At 42.9% G+C, this 15,658-nt stretch overlaps 1 protein-coding gene across 2 annotated transcripts in view; it reads right to left on the reverse strand.

Annotated features, from left to right (window-relative positions):
• The window catches only part of LOC138983331 (nucleoplasmin-like protein NO29), a 31,891-nt gene that overhangs the window by 2,883 nt on the left and 13,350 nt on the right, over positions 1-15,658 (reverse strand). For both annotated transcript variants that reach the window (XM_070356735.1, XM_070356736.1), the window contains exon 9: positions 3,576-3,650. In XM_070356735.1, the coding sequence (XP_070212836.1) occupies positions 3,576-3,650 (75 nt within the window). The remainder of the gene's footprint in view (positions 1-3,575; positions 3,651-15,658) is intronic.

Consider the following 15,658-nt stretch of genomic DNA (forward strand, 5'->3'; position numbering starts at 1 on the left):
TGAGCCACTATCCAACAAACTTCCCGAGAGCAAAAAAGAATGGCAAACTAATATTTCCCCCCCAAAAAATCAAACACTTTGCTGAGTCAGCACTGACTGCGAAGCGTTTTGTTTGAAGGCTCGAGAGGGGCAAGCAAAGTTTGAAGTCCACTATTGTACGCCTTACATCACAAGCACGGGCCACTTAGGGGTCAAATCGCCTTGTTTCAAAGAGAACTGACCAGATAATCCACTCATGCAAGACTCGAGTCTGAGGGTCTCCGGAGGGCGTTGTGCTAATAGTGTGGAGGGACTCAGTTTCCCTTGCGTATGTGAAGATGTTGAGTGGCTGTTGTGGTTCTCAATCGCGATCAAAGCCTGGTCCGTTTTGCAGTACACGGCGTCATGTTGACGTTACTGGCAGAGGTCAACAGTTTTCGCAGTAGTTCACACGGTTGTGAAATGTCTGTATGATTACGGTAAGGACGGTTCTTCGGGAAGCTCTGCGTCTGTCACACACACACACACACACACACCACGTGCGTTTAGGAATGCGTCTCATGACATCGTAAAAACAGAATAAAACTGATGATTCTCTCGCAATTAACCTTAGCACCAGTCAGCTCAACATCAGTCATTTCACATATTGCAGCTCCGCTGCCACCACAGATGAATTATTTGATTTAATTAAAAACTGACAAATTCTGATCCATCACCCTGTGGAGTGCTAGGCATCACTCATTACCGAAGGTGCAAACGGGTCCACAGCATTGTCATTATAATTGGGGTCGCACTATCTGCCCTTGTTATTTGCTCGGCCCTTGATGCGTCAACTTTTGAGAGCGACAAAAAAAATGAAACCTGATACGGAAGGCACGAGGGTAAACACGGAGACGGGAGTACACTTAATGTACCCTCTACCCCTACTACCCCTCACTCCTATACTGCTTTCAATTATCTCGTACATTTCCTTTGCTAACCCTGGATTCTCTTTCACCTCTTTCACCACTCTCCCTCTGTCCCCCTGTCCCCCCCTCTCGCTCTGTCCCCCCCTCTCGCTCTGTCCCCCCCTCTCGCTCTGTCCCCCCCCCTCTCTCGCTCTGTCCCCCCCCCCCTCTCGCTCTGTCCCCCCCTCTCGCTCTGTCCCCCCCTCTCGCTCTGTCCCCCCCTCTCGCTCTGTCCCCCCCTCTCGCTCTGTCCCCCCCCTCTCGCTCTGTCCCCCCCCCTCTCGCTCTGTCCCCCCCTCTCGCTCTGTCCCCCCCTCTCGCTCTGTCCCCCCCTCTCGCTCTGTCCCCCCCTCTCGCTCTGTCCCCCCCCCCCCCCCTCTCGCTCTGTCCCCCTGCCCCCCCCTCTCGCTCTGTCCCCCTGCCCCCCCCCCCTCTCGCTCTGTCCCCCTGCCCCCCCCCTCTCGCTCTGTCCCTCTGTCCCCCCCCTCTCTCGCTCTGTCCCTCTGTCCCCCCCCCCCCTCTCGCTCTGTCCCTCTGTCCCCCCTCTCGCTCTGTCCCTCTGTCCCCCCCCTCTCGCTCTGTCCCTCTGTCCCCCCCTCTCGCTCTGTCCCTCTGTCCCCTCCTCTCGCTCTGTCCCTCTGTCCCCCCCCTCTCGCTCTGTCCCTCTGTCCCCCCCCCCCTCCCCCTCTATCTTCCCCCTCTACCTCGCAATAATATGGTACAACAAGTTGCTTTTTGCAGTGTCAAAAGTAAGATGACCCACATATCACAAATAAAATGTGGCGTCAATCTGTGTGGATAGAAGAAAAACAAGTCGCGTAAGGCGAAAATACAATATTTAGTCAAGTAGCTGTCGAACTCACAGAATGAAACTGAACGCAATGCAACGCAGCAAGACCGTATACTCGTGGTCCATCGCTCACGGCATAGGCAGTGAAATTGACAAGAAGAGCGGGGTAGTGGTTACGCTATGCTGCATAGCACGCTTTTCTGTACCTCTCTTCGTTTTAACTTTCTGAGCGTGTTTTTAATCCAAACATATCATATCTATATGTTTTTGGAATCAGGAACCGACAAGGAATAAGATGAAAGTGTTTTTAAAACGATTTCGAAAAAAAAATTTTGATAATAATTTTTATATATTTAATTTTTAGAGCTTGTTTTTAATCCGAATATAACATATTTATATGTTTTTTGAATCAGCAAATGATGGAGAATAAGATAAACGTAAATTTGGATCGTTTTATAAATTTTTATTTTTTTTTACAATTTTCAGATTTTTAATGACCAAATTCATTAATTAATTTTTAAGCCACCAAGCTGAAATGCAATACCGAACCCCGGGCTTCGTCGAAGATTACTTGACCAAAATTTCAACCAATTTGGTTGAAAAATGAGGGCGTGACAGTGCCGCCTCAACTTTCACGAAAAGCCGGATATGACGTCATCAAAGACATTTATCAAAAAAATGAAAAAAACGTTCGGGGATTTCATACCCAGGAACTCTCATGTCAAATTTCATAAAGATCGGTCCAGTAGTTTAGTCTGAATCGCTCTACACACACACACACACGCACACACGCACACACACACACATACACCACGACCCTCGTTTCGATTCCCCCTCGATGTTAAAATATTTAGTCAAAACTTGACTAAATATAAAAAGATGGACTCATCCTCGGTTTACCCGTACAACAAATCGTCTCAGTCAACAGAACTTAGTGCAATTTAATGACAATGTTTAAACGGAAGTTCTCCAAATAAAGAACACGGTTCCGGTGACACCTTTTACTTTTTGCTCAAATTTGTTTTACAAGGCTCTTTTGCTCCATTTCCTGCCATAAGCTAAGTACACGGTTGACATTCAATCTAAAAACTGAACGGATAAATATGTTTGACACTAATCTCACAAACGTCAGTTTACTTTGTTGATCTCGTGTAAACATCAGATCCAACTTCCTGGCTCAATTTACACTAACAGGGATCGGCGACAAAAGCCCAAGGGTTAAAAGTGTATTTTCTGCATGCAGGCGAAACAAACAGTCTTCTCACATGAATGATTGTGAGGGTGAGAAACGTCTGAGATGTTTGTAAGTTTACCCTCAAAATGATTAACTCAGTGGCATTTCTCGATGGGTTTCACAAAGATACGGTGACAACGGTCTGTACATACGCAATGCACGGTATAGTTTTCTTTTACAAATCCTTCCGCAGTAGTGGACATGTACTATCATCGGGGGCGGGAATTCTGACATTTCCTCAGATGAAGATCAAATGATTTCCATTTCCAATAATGCCGTAACAAAAAAAGTGGTATAGCATGGGCAAAAGTAAAATGAATAAAACTATCTTATTCGTAGCAAATTAATTTCCTTTTTGGTTTTAATTTCCGTGTTTTTTGTGTGGGTGTGTATTTTGTTTTCCTTTTTGGTGTTGGGTGTTGATGTTTTGTGTGTGTGAGGTTTTTTTTTAAAAGGGGGTGTCTCTTTTAGAGGTGGTGGTGGTGCTTGGTTGCTTGGTTGCTGGATTGCTTGTTTTTTTCCCCTGCATTAACAGTCACTCTGCATGCAGTGTAAGGGACATGTCAAGGTCTAGGGACATGTCAAGGTCTAGAAAGCGTGTGTCATTGTCATAGTACCACAGTACCTGTACAGCAGCAGATCCTTTCTTCTCGGGTTTGCCTTTCGGACTCTTGCCAGCGCCGCGGGGGCTCACTCCGGGCTGCAATCAGCGTTATCACAAAGCAATTAACAAAACACGCATGATAAATGCACGATCTTTCTCACGATCTTTCTTTCTGGAAAAATCTGCGTTGGTTCATATACTCGCTTATGCGAGAAGAACTGTCGCTTTAAAAAGCAGTCATAAAATGACCAACCCTAAAAAAAATTAAACAAAGCAAAAAATTAAAAGGACAATGTCATTAAGAGTTTTTTCAAATTACCACAAAATGAAAATTTACCAAGCTGAGTACGGGGCGATGTTTTCCACGCTAACCAACCAGTTCACGAGTAACGCGTTCACGACTTATATTTAGCAATAATCTTAAATAAAGATGAAAGCTGTTAACACCTTTTAAATCCTGAAATGTCAGTTTTCTTTGATTTACCACCATAGTCCTGATTGTGCACGTGCAGGAATGAAACGCACTGGGTAATTAAAGTACATCCAATCTACTTGCATAACTATCAAGCTCACCGCATTTTGAAACATAAGCCTAAGAGAATTGAAAACGAAAACATACGCCTAAGAGAGTTGGAACGAAAACATACGCCTAAGTTTGGTTTGTTTGTTTGTTTAACGCCCAGCCGACCACGAAGGGCCATATCAGGGCGGTGCTGCTTTGACATTTAACGTGCGCCACACACAAGACAGAAGTCGCAGCACAGGCTTCATGTCTCACCCAGTCACATTATTCTGACACCGGACCAACCAGTCCTAGCACTAACCCCATAATGCCAGACGCCAGGCGGAGCAGCCACTAGATTGCCAATTTTAAAGTCTTAGGTATGACCCGGCCGGGGTTCGAACCCACGACCTCCCGATCATGGGGCGGACGCCTTACCACTAGGCCAACCGTGCCGGTTATACGCCGAAGAGAGTTGGAACGAAAACATACGCCTAAGAGAGTTGGAACGAAAACATACGCCTAAGAGAGTTGGAACGAAAACATACGCCTAAGAGAGTTGGAACGAAAACATACGCCTAAGAGAGTTGGAACGAAAACATACGCCTAAGAGAGTTGGAACGAAAACATACGCCTAAGAGAGTTGGAACGAAAACATACGCCTAAGAGAGTTGGAACGAAAACATACGCCTAAGAGAGTTGGAACGAAAACATACGCCTAAGAGAGTTGGAAACGAAAACATACGCCAAAGAGAGTTGGAACGAAAACATACGCCTAAGAGAGTTGGAACGAAAACATACGCCTAAGAGAGTTGGAACGAAAACATACGCCTAAGAGAGTTGGAACGAAAACATACGCCTAAGAGAGTTGGAACGAAAACATACGCCTAAGAGAGTTGGAACGAAAACATACGCCTAAGAGAGTTGGAACGAAAACATACGCCTAAGAGAGTTGGAACGAAAACATACGCCTAAGAGAGTTGGAACGAAAACATACGCCTAAGAGAGTTGGAACGAAAACATACGCCTAAGAGAGTTGGAACGAAAACATACGCCTAAGAGAGTTGGAACGAAAACATACGCCTAAGAGAGTTGGAACGAAAACATACGCCTAAGAGAGTTGGAACGAAAACATACGCCTAAGAGAGTTGGAACGAAAACATACGCCTAAGAGAGTTGGAACGAAAACATACGCCTAAGAGAGTTGGAACGAAAACATACGCCTAAAAGAGTTGGAACGAAAACATACGCCTAAAAGAGTTGGAACGAAAACATACGCCTAAAAGAGTTGGAACGAAAACATACGCCTAAGAGTTGGAACGAAAACATACGCCTAAGAGTTGGAACGAAAACATACGCCTAAGAGAGTTGGAACGAAAACATACAAACTTTATCAGTAAACTAATGTTTAAATAAATAAATAAAAATAATAAATTTATTCCTAATGTTAAGCTCAGTTTCCAATACTACACCCAAATCTAACTTTTTCTCATTTAAATTTTCTAATGGTCATTTTGGTAATTAAAATACAATAATTCACAAAGTAAATATAATCATTTTTCAAACTTTCCATATAGTAACCCAAAAATACATTTTCTTCATTCAAAATGATGGCAACATGTATTTTCTTATAAACAAAATCTTTACATATTTTCCAACCCTTCATCACCTCTTGGCAACTAAAAAAGAAATGTTCAAGGGTGTCTAATTCATTACAAACTTCACTTATTCGATGTTCGTAATGCCATTTTTTAAGAAAATATTGGTTGGATATATTCTATGTAATAATTTCCAGTGCAGCAGACGTAATCTTTCTTCTTTTGTGCTGTTTACAGCCAGTAACCAGTTTCTCTTATTCAAATCTACATTATGTTTTCGTTTCCAAAAATCACAGGCACTCTGAATCTGGACATCAAGATCAACTAAACATGTTCCAATAAACTTTGCTGTTACATTACCACCATTAACAATGAAATCCTGCAATGTAAAATATTGATATGGTAATGTGTCTGTACGTCTGGATTTAAGTGCTGTGCATAATGCATTGTATTCAAACTGTCTGGATGGTTTATAACCCACTTTTTGACATAAATCTTCAAAAGAAATACCATTTTCATTCATAACATCCTTTACAAATGAGATATGTTTAATAAATACTTTAAAAAATAGGCATTTATGTTTAAATTGAATATTCATATTGTTCCAAATGCATTAGTCCTTCAATAATACTGGTGCAAAATCATACTTTTCACAGAAAACACTTTTATTGTCAAGCCAAGTCAATAACACTTGTTTCCAAAACAATGATCTTCAACTATTGAGGCCATTCATCGTTTTCGAAGATGCATTCGAGTCAAAGCACTATAAACCAATGCCCAGACATGCCAGACAATATCTTGGAATAACAGACCAATAAATTTGTGTTGAGTTTTGCAAATTAACAAGCCAGGAAATCATAAATGAGTTGTGCCTATCTACTACGTTTATCATATTCAAACCACCATAAATCTTTTTCTTTACACAAAACTGTTAGGCGTTTTCTCGAGAGCTAGAACAAAAACATATGCCTAAGAGAGTTAGAACAAAAAGTTAATCTTCAACAAGAAAAAGTGTTATGAAACAAGATTAATCTCGATTTCTGTCTTCTCGTGTTACAAACTTAAGGTGGTCGTCTACATTTTTGCTTTTTTCAATAATCTTATGGTTAGATTTCGCTAAAAAAAAGTTATGTCAGATGATGAATGAACCATGGGGGAAAAAGTTATAGAAAAAAAAATATGTAAAAAAAAGATTTTATTTTTGGGTAGCGTGACTCACGCTTCCAATATTTTGTTTTCTGTTTGCTGAGAACATGTGCTTTGCCTAAAAATACTGACCTATCAAATTCATGTCACTATGCTTAAAGCCACGCCCAATCAAGTGCAGCAACAGTTTGACACTGGAGCGCTGTCCACGCTTTTTTTTAAGCGCACGAAATGCACGGGATTTGAGGAGTTTAAATAGCGCTTTGCATTTTCCAAATAAGGATATCCTACTATGAGTACTACGCTGGAATACTACAATGAATTTTCAAACGGCTACACTGGCTTATCGAAAGGGGGTGTATTGTTGATATTTGTAGATAATAGACTCTGCATTTTAATGGTCAAATGGCGACCTTTAAAGTCTCTGAAAGGTCGAAGTCCTTGTTTGATTTTGTTGGTACGGTTATTGTTCTGCGTACGAATGCCTTTTTGGTTCTTGATTTTAATCGTGTGTACATCCTTGTTTCACATAACTCATAAAAACTATTCATAAAAAGTAGGAGAATGGAATTGATGGCTGAACAACAAGAAATAATGTTTGTTTGTTTATTTGTTGCTTAACGTCCAGCCGACTACGCAGAGCCATATCAGGACGAGGAAGGGGGGGATGAAGGGGGCCACTTGTCAAGCGATTCCTGTTTACAAATGCACTAACCCATTACTTGTGTCCCAGCAGGCTTTAGTAAAACTAAATTAATACCTACTGGAAGATTACCAGTTTCCAGTATGTTAAAATAGGCTTAACCTATCTACTGCTGGACTTACATCAGAACACTAACAGATTAAACTATACATGAATCGCGAGACAAGCGGCAAGAGAAGAGATTTTTGGAAAAAATACAGGTGAATGAGCAAGAAGGCAGAAAAAAGTAAAGAATTCATGAAGAAAAAGAGAGCATGACAGGAAAGAGGAACCAAAAATCTACCTAACAGCAAACTAGAAAGCTCCTGCGGTTCCAAAAACAGGAGGGGCCTTTAATTTCATAACCGCAGTGCCCCACTGCGGGAAACAAGAAATAAGGCAAAGGAAGAAAAGACAAGTCGCGTAAGGCGAAATTACTACATTTAGTCAAGCTGTGGAACTCACAGAATGAAACTGAAAGCACTGCATTTTTTCACAATGACCGTAGTCCGCCGCTTGTGCAAAACGGAGTGAAACTGACGAGCCTGTTTAGCGCGGTAGTGGTTTCGCTGTGCTGCATAGCACGCTTTCCTGTGCCTCTCTTAGTTTTAACTTTCTGAGCGTGTTTTTAATACAAACATATATATATATGTTTTTGGAATCAGGAACCCACAAGGAATAAGATGAAATTGTGTTTAAATGGATTTGGGAAATTTAATTTTGATCATAATTTTTATATTTTTAATTTTTAGACCTTGTTTTTAATCCAAATATAACATGTTTTTGGAATCAGAAAATGATGTAGAATAAGATGAACGTAAATTTGGATCGTTTTAAATTAAAAAATATTACAATTTTCAGATTTTTAATGACCAAAGTCATTAATTAACTTTTAAGCCACCAAGCTGAAATGCAATACGGAAGTCCGGCCTTCGTCGAAGATTGCTTTACAAAAATTTCAATCAATTTGATTGAAAAATGAGGGTGTGACAGTGCCGCCTCAACTTTTACAAAAAGCCGGATATGACATCAAAGACATTTATCGAAAAAATTAAAAAAAATGTCCGGGGATATCATTCCCAGGAACTCTCATGTAAAATTTCATAAAGATCGGTCCAGTAGTTTACTCTGAATCGCTCTACACACACACACACACACACACACACACATGCACACACACACCCCGACCCTCTTCTCGATTCCTTGACTAAACTCAACTTGACTAAATGTAAAAAGGACAGAAAAAAGGGAGCGGAGGGCAAGCAAGTCCAAGTACTAAGTGATCTATTTATCTATCCCATAATCTGATTGGAATGATTTATGGCTCAACTTATTGCTTTTTGCAGCAACAACAAAATGACATTTGTTAGCGTGGACACGCGTTGTGTCGTCTATCTAGAACTGAAGAGAGCTACAGAAGAGTACAAGAAAGTCAACATAAAAGACGACTGAGTGTGAGACCATAGTCAAAGGAGGCGGTAAAATGACAAATCGTCAAAATCCCCTTTGACCAGTTATTGCACGCATCTGACCGGGTATGCGCGCAAAGCGTCTGTAGGTTGTGTGTTCAATAAATGCCAGCAGGATGGAGAGTGGCGAAAGTGCCGTTCACTGTGTAAGCTGACAGTTGTTCAAAGACACGAGTGTGTGGACAAGCGAAACAGCCCTTCTGGCTGAATGAAGCTGCGACAAGAACTATTGAACAAGGGAGGCGAGCGAGAGGCTATCGCCGGAACTGTATGACAAGAGAAGGAAGAGAGGTCGCTTGTGAGAGAACTACAGGACAAGGGAGGTAAAAAGCACATGGTCTTAACTGACAGAGACCTCGTCAGAATCCGTCTCTGTGTCCAGAACCTCCAGCTGTTGACAGTCCACACACTCCTTCATCGCCCTTTTGACGGGCACTAAATGAAGTGATCCCCCCTAGCCCTCTGCCCGTTCAGACCCTACAAAGGCCGGGGCGAGGTGAGCGAAATGAGCTGTTTGCCAGACCAGCTGCGCAACACAAAGCAAACGCAGATTATCCGCGATTGGAGGGCCGGCCAGTGTGCCTGCTAAACCCCGCGCCCGTATGGACGGACATGAAGCCCCAGTGGTCACACTCATTAAGCTCTCATCAGAACAGACCGCGGGAGGAATCTCTACTGACAAGACTATCGTCCAAGTGGACTGCGTAAACCGAGAGGCCAAGACGAAACGACAACGTCTGGAGAGTTGACTCGAGTGGAGAGCTCAAGTGAACCGGTCGCGAGGGAATCATGCTGCTCATCCTCTCAGTGTACTGTGTGAAACGACACCGTCTGGTGCGAAGATGTTCAGGTCGTAGCATGGGGTCTTTGCAAGAACTAAGAGATAGAGTCAAGGGGCAGCCCCACCTCAACCAGCCCGTCGGCCGATGCAGTAGTTTGGGCTGGTTGTTTTTCATGTCCCTTCAACCTATACAGTAGCCAAATACATGTAGTACCTAGGTAAATAGCAGCACAGTTAAAAAAAAAAAAATTTAAAATAAAAGTTGTACGATAGTATTGTCAAAAGGGACTACTTCGCACGGCTTTGAGGCGCTGACTTGGGGAGCTGTCCTTCCGAATTCGATCTATGCGCCAGCTAAATTTGAATCCGAATCATTTCCAGCCGTGAGAATGTTATACCCCAAGGAAGATAACCGGAATGGGGGGGGGGGGGGGCGAGCGGTGTCGCTGAGAACTGCGAAGAGGCGTACGACACTTTTGGCCTAAGTTCACTGGAATACAAATCGGATCGGAACTCTTTCCGGCTCGTCGCAAAAAAACGCTAGACGTTGGGAAGAAAGCCTAAAAACGTGGAGTGGAGATGGGGAGGGAGAACAGTGATTTGGAATTCACGGTACCTGGCGGCCTCCATGTCAATCACAGGTCACAGGCCACGCCTGGCCACACCGACCCATTTTCAAGACCTCACCACCCACTGATAATACCTTTTCCTCCTATTTCTAGTCTAAAACCCTATAGCTTCCGCAACAACTACAACAGAAGAGTTGTGGTCAACAACAACCCGCCATTTGGCAATTTTCCAAAATCTTGTATTACTCTTTGTCAAGACAGCTTAAAATGCCGAGGCATGAAAAATACTGCCGGGTCAGCAGTCGAGGCCCAAAAAAGCTTGCACCCCACTATGCAATAATCCAGGTACACCCCAGACCCTGTGGAGACGATGATCCACACCCGGATTGGAAGCATTCGGGTACCGTTGGCCTTTTGTTGTCGTCCCAATCACAAACTCGGTCAAAATCTGGTTGTGAATGAACGCGACATATTTTGGTATAATACGACCACTTTTCAGAAAGCCCCCGCTTCGGGTATCATTTTATATGGACTTAAAAAGAGTGGCGTGTTCTTACCTGGAAGTTTCCTTTAACACTTGCTTGACGAACGAAAGCTTAAAATTGCTTTGATGTGTTAGTAGCCCAGCTATATCTTAGGTACAGGTTTGATGAATGTGATTTGCTAGAATTCAAATCGCGTTCTTTGAGAGGGTTGCAGGAGCGATATGCAATGAAACAAGAACAATTGATTTGTGCTGGTACGTTGCAAATATTCGTCGATAGGTTTTCATCAGAAATGTTAAATCTACAATTGAGCAATCATTCAACTAACTTTTTTAACTAATGAAATATGGAATCGTTTCTTTACTACGCCTATATTAGTCTGCAAAGTAACAAGGACATTTTGTTGTTTGACAAATTAAACAGTTAACGTAACGTTGTTGCAGTTGTTCCCGCGTACAAAAGAAATGACTGAATGGGGGATTTTACTCCTGTTCTTTCTCGTTCTATTTCATCTTCCTGCGAACGGAAAGAAATTCCGGAACACTTCAGTCTCACATTCTTTTAGTAAATGGTTCTCCATTTTTTTGTTATCAAACATTTACTGTCCCTCAGATAAATCTCGGAGACGCGCCGGTGGACGGTATTGACCAAACGACTCTTCCCACAGTTTGTCCTATCAGCTGTTTACAAATACCTAGCGCTGTCAGGTGGGGGACCACAAACTGGCACTATCGCAGCGACAAGGTGAAGAGTGGGGGATTAACATATTGAGCAGGCGGTCAGAACTCACCATAATCCCCACTCAACAGGAGGTCCCTCGGCCAGCGCTCGGCTATCACTTCGTACTAATGACAAAAGTGTTAATTGAAAATATGACAGATGAAGACGGCTCCATTATGGATATCATGTGTGTTAATTATGGAAAATAAGAACACTTATTTAGTGAACATACCCAGCCTCAGAGGCGAGCTACAAGCCTTCATTTCAAAATCCGCACATAAACAATGCAAAATTACTGGTATCTGGTACCTATAGCCTAAGTGCATTACTGTTTTACAGTTACGTTTGTTGACGTGTGTACGTCCGCCAAAAAAATAATTGAACGAATCGCATACGCAGACCACTCAATAACTAATTGGTTTGTGATAAAAGGTATAACTATAGGTTCTTTCTTTATTTGGTGTTTAACGTCGTTTTCAACCACGAAGGTTATATCGCGACGCGGGAACGGGGGAGATGGGATAGAGCTACTTGTCAATTGTTTCTTTTTCACAAAAGCACTAATCAAACATTTGCTCCAGGGGCTTGCAACGTAGTACAAAGTATTACCTTACTGGGAGAATGCAAGTTTCCAGTACAAAGGACTTAACATTTCTTGCATACTGCTTGACTAAAATCTTTACAAAAATTGACTATATTCTATACAAGAAACACAAGGGTAAAAGGAGAAACAGAATCCGTTAGTCGCCTCTTACGACATGCTGGGGAGCATCGGGTAAATTCTTTCTCGTCCCAACCAATATGGGACTCCCCCTAACCCGCGGGGGGAAAAACTATGGGTAATTAGAAAACAATCCTTAGTTTGCAAAGAGCATCACTAGCAATTAAAACACCAACTGCCCTCTTTCATTCAATTAAACGCCTTTGGTCAATTTACGGGCGACCGGCACGGTTGGCCTAGTGGTAAGGCGTCCTCCTCGTGATCGGGAGGTCGTGGGTTCGAACTCTGGCCGTGTCATACCTAAGACTTTAAAATTGGCAATCTAGTGGCTGCTCCGCCTGGCGTCTGGCATTAGTGGGGTTAGTGCTAGGACTGGTTGGTCCGGTGTCAGAATAATGTGACTGGGTGAGACATGAAGCCTGTGCTGCGACTTGTGTGGCGCACGTTATGTCAAAGCAGCACCGCCCTGATATGGCCCTTCGTGGTCGGCTGGGCGTTAAGCAAACAAATTTACGGGCGACATATATCATCAAAAAGTCCACTAAAATCCTTAACAAAAATTAAAGAGGCTTGTAGTATATATCGGTAATATAGCAGTGTAACTACTAATCAACGCTGATCATTTAAAGACCGCAATAATCGTAATTATGACTTTTTGCACAAGTATGCAGGCCATACACAGCGTCGAGTATCAGAATCAACAAAACACGGGGCCAGCGATGGTACCGGGGGATAAGGGGTTGGATGAAGGTGAACGGGGTACGCCAAAGATTCCTTCCTGCTATCTACTTCACAAAGTGGTACCCTGCTAGTTGACACCTCAGTTTGTGCTGTCATCGGGCCCTGCGCTGTCTGCTCTACTCGCTGTTGACAGCGCTGTTGTGGCTCAGACAGACTACATTGACAAGTTCTCTGATCAACACCGCTCTTAACCCCGCCGGACCTGGTGCGAACGTCCTGAGCATTCTGCCTGAACATTCAGATTAGCCGGGACTGCGCTACAGCGGTACAGCTGTTGATGGTTCTCATCTCTTGCTCTGTTGTGTTTCTGTCTTCACGTTTTGTTAGATCGCACCTGCTACTACTTATCAATCAATCAATATGAGGCTTATATATCGCGCGTATTCCGTGGGTACAGTTCTAAGCGCAGGGATTTTTTTGTTTTGTTTTTTTGTTATGCAATTTATATCGCGCACATATTCAAGGCGCAGGGATTTATTTATGCTTACTAAGACTCCAAACAATGTCAGAACGACAGTTTCCGATATACTGACACGATATGATCGTGGAACGTTCTTCATACTTAGCGAAAAAAATAACGCGATTTTGAGAAAATCAAACTGCTATCTCGACTGGATGAAAGATATCGTGATATCGAACCGTAATTTTTTTAAACAAATCTCAGTGTCTAAGCAAACAAGACAATATAGAAATGCAAGCATCAGTGTATAGAAAACCTAGATGAACAGCAGTAGTAAAAAAATAGAACTTTTGTAAAGAATGACTACAGGTTCTCCATCTGCACCGTTGTTAAGCAGCATAAATCCCGGCCGAAATGTCAACACACCACCGGTTAAACGGACTCGCAGATGTCCCTCCATGACATCTTAAAAAAAAAAAAAAAGCTGCAGGAGTAAAATCACTGCAATCAAAACCTTCAGCAGCCGACACCGCCCTGGGTTCTTCACGGGCACAACTACCCTGGACATCACCTGGTTTGACCTCTTGGCGCCGTCACTCGCTCGGCTGACCACAGGAGGGACACGGAAACGACTCTTACAAAACCCGTGACCTCTTTTCACCGACATCTTTTCCCGCCGTCTGCACCCGTCATGCAACACGCGGGGGTACCGGAAAAGCTTTTAGAACATCAACCCCGGAACTTGACAAATGAGCAATTAATGTCAGAAACCCGCTACCCTGATCGCTATCCCTTGTTTATCCAACAACGCCGCCCCTCCGTCCACTTGTCCATCAGAGGGACCGGGTCTTTGAGGCTCTGTCCACGCCGACAATGCGATAGTTTGGGAAAGATCGCGCGACAAAAGGCGGGCCTGGTGGGACAGGGAACAGAGGGGTGTAGTGTATCAAGCCTCTTTTGGACGCCGCCACAATACGGGGTGGACTTGCGAGGCTAACGAGGCTTTAATAGTCCCGACCTTGGTTTCATGCCTCCCTATGTACCCCCGATGCCAAAGCCGAGGCCGCTTGTCGCATAAAATGCGACACAGAGCAAACGGGTTGTGCGACAAACCGCGACAATGCCTAAACAACTGAGCTATCGAGGTGCAAGGGTTGGACACTTCTGGCATTTTAAGACAGACAGGGGGCCGCGTACTGCAACAAACTGCGACAGGATTTTGCAACAAACTTCGAATAAGGAAAATCTGCAAGTCATTAACATTGATACTCTCAATATGCAGACTTTTTCATGCAAGACGAACCGGCTTAATCAGTCTTTAGGGGGGGGGGGGGGGGGGATTTGTTGTGCAAACGATGCTCGCAGTTTGAGTGTCTTTTGCTGTTACATATATAAAGCTATAATAAACAAATCGTAATAAATCATCTTTGCAGCAATATTCTCTTCTGACAAATGGATTAAAAAGAAAAATCTGATGTAGAGCATACATATATTGTTGGAAAAACTGTTCATAAGAAACTAGATCAGCCAAAATGGCATCCGAAGTCCAATGAATAAATAGAAAGACAGAACTACGAAGGACACTTGATTGATGTAATACGAGTATGTGTCCTGGAAAATGATCTTTTGTGCTTTACCAAAAAAAGACGCACGGAAAAAAACCTGAATGTCAACAATGCTTTAACTTGGAGGTCTGTTTCACCTCTTAACGCGTAGGTTTTACAGAAAGAAAAACAGTTCCTATAAAATAAAATAAAAACACTCATGTATCACGTGTCGTCAAAACTTTTAATCAAATCATTTTAACACTCATCGAAATTTAATGCCTACTCATGTCAAATACTGCGCATATCGAAACCAGATACACACCCAGAAGACGCAAATTATGGGGTATCGTGAAACAAAACAAAATCAAAAACCACACAAACCGAAGAATGACCCTTTATGTTCCAGCGGCATGGTAACAAACCGTCCTCGCGAGTTCTCATGTCCTGAATTGCCTGTCAATAGTATTAATTCAGTAGCGAAACAAGTCGTGTCTGCTTTGTTATAGAAGCTCGGTTACGGATGTGTGTGGGCGTACTTAATTATTGCTACAACCCTGACAAGACACACAAACTAAGATATTGATGACGACGCAACATGAATCATACGGGAGTGGTGTGGAATTCTTGCTTTTGTTCAAAAAGCGGAGGCGAAGCAATAGCACGCGGAAATGCTATTCATTTCTTTAATTTATTCTTTCTCAAGTTTTCATTCCTTTCTTAGATACAATACTTGACGTTCCTGT

The sequence above is a fragment of the Littorina saxatilis genome, linkage group LG12, assembly GCF_037325665.1.
Source record: "Littorina saxatilis isolate snail1 linkage group LG12, US_GU_Lsax_2.0, whole genome shotgun sequence".
Lineage (NCBI taxonomy): Eukaryota > Metazoa > Mollusca > Gastropoda > Littorinimorpha > Littorinidae > Littorina > Littorina saxatilis.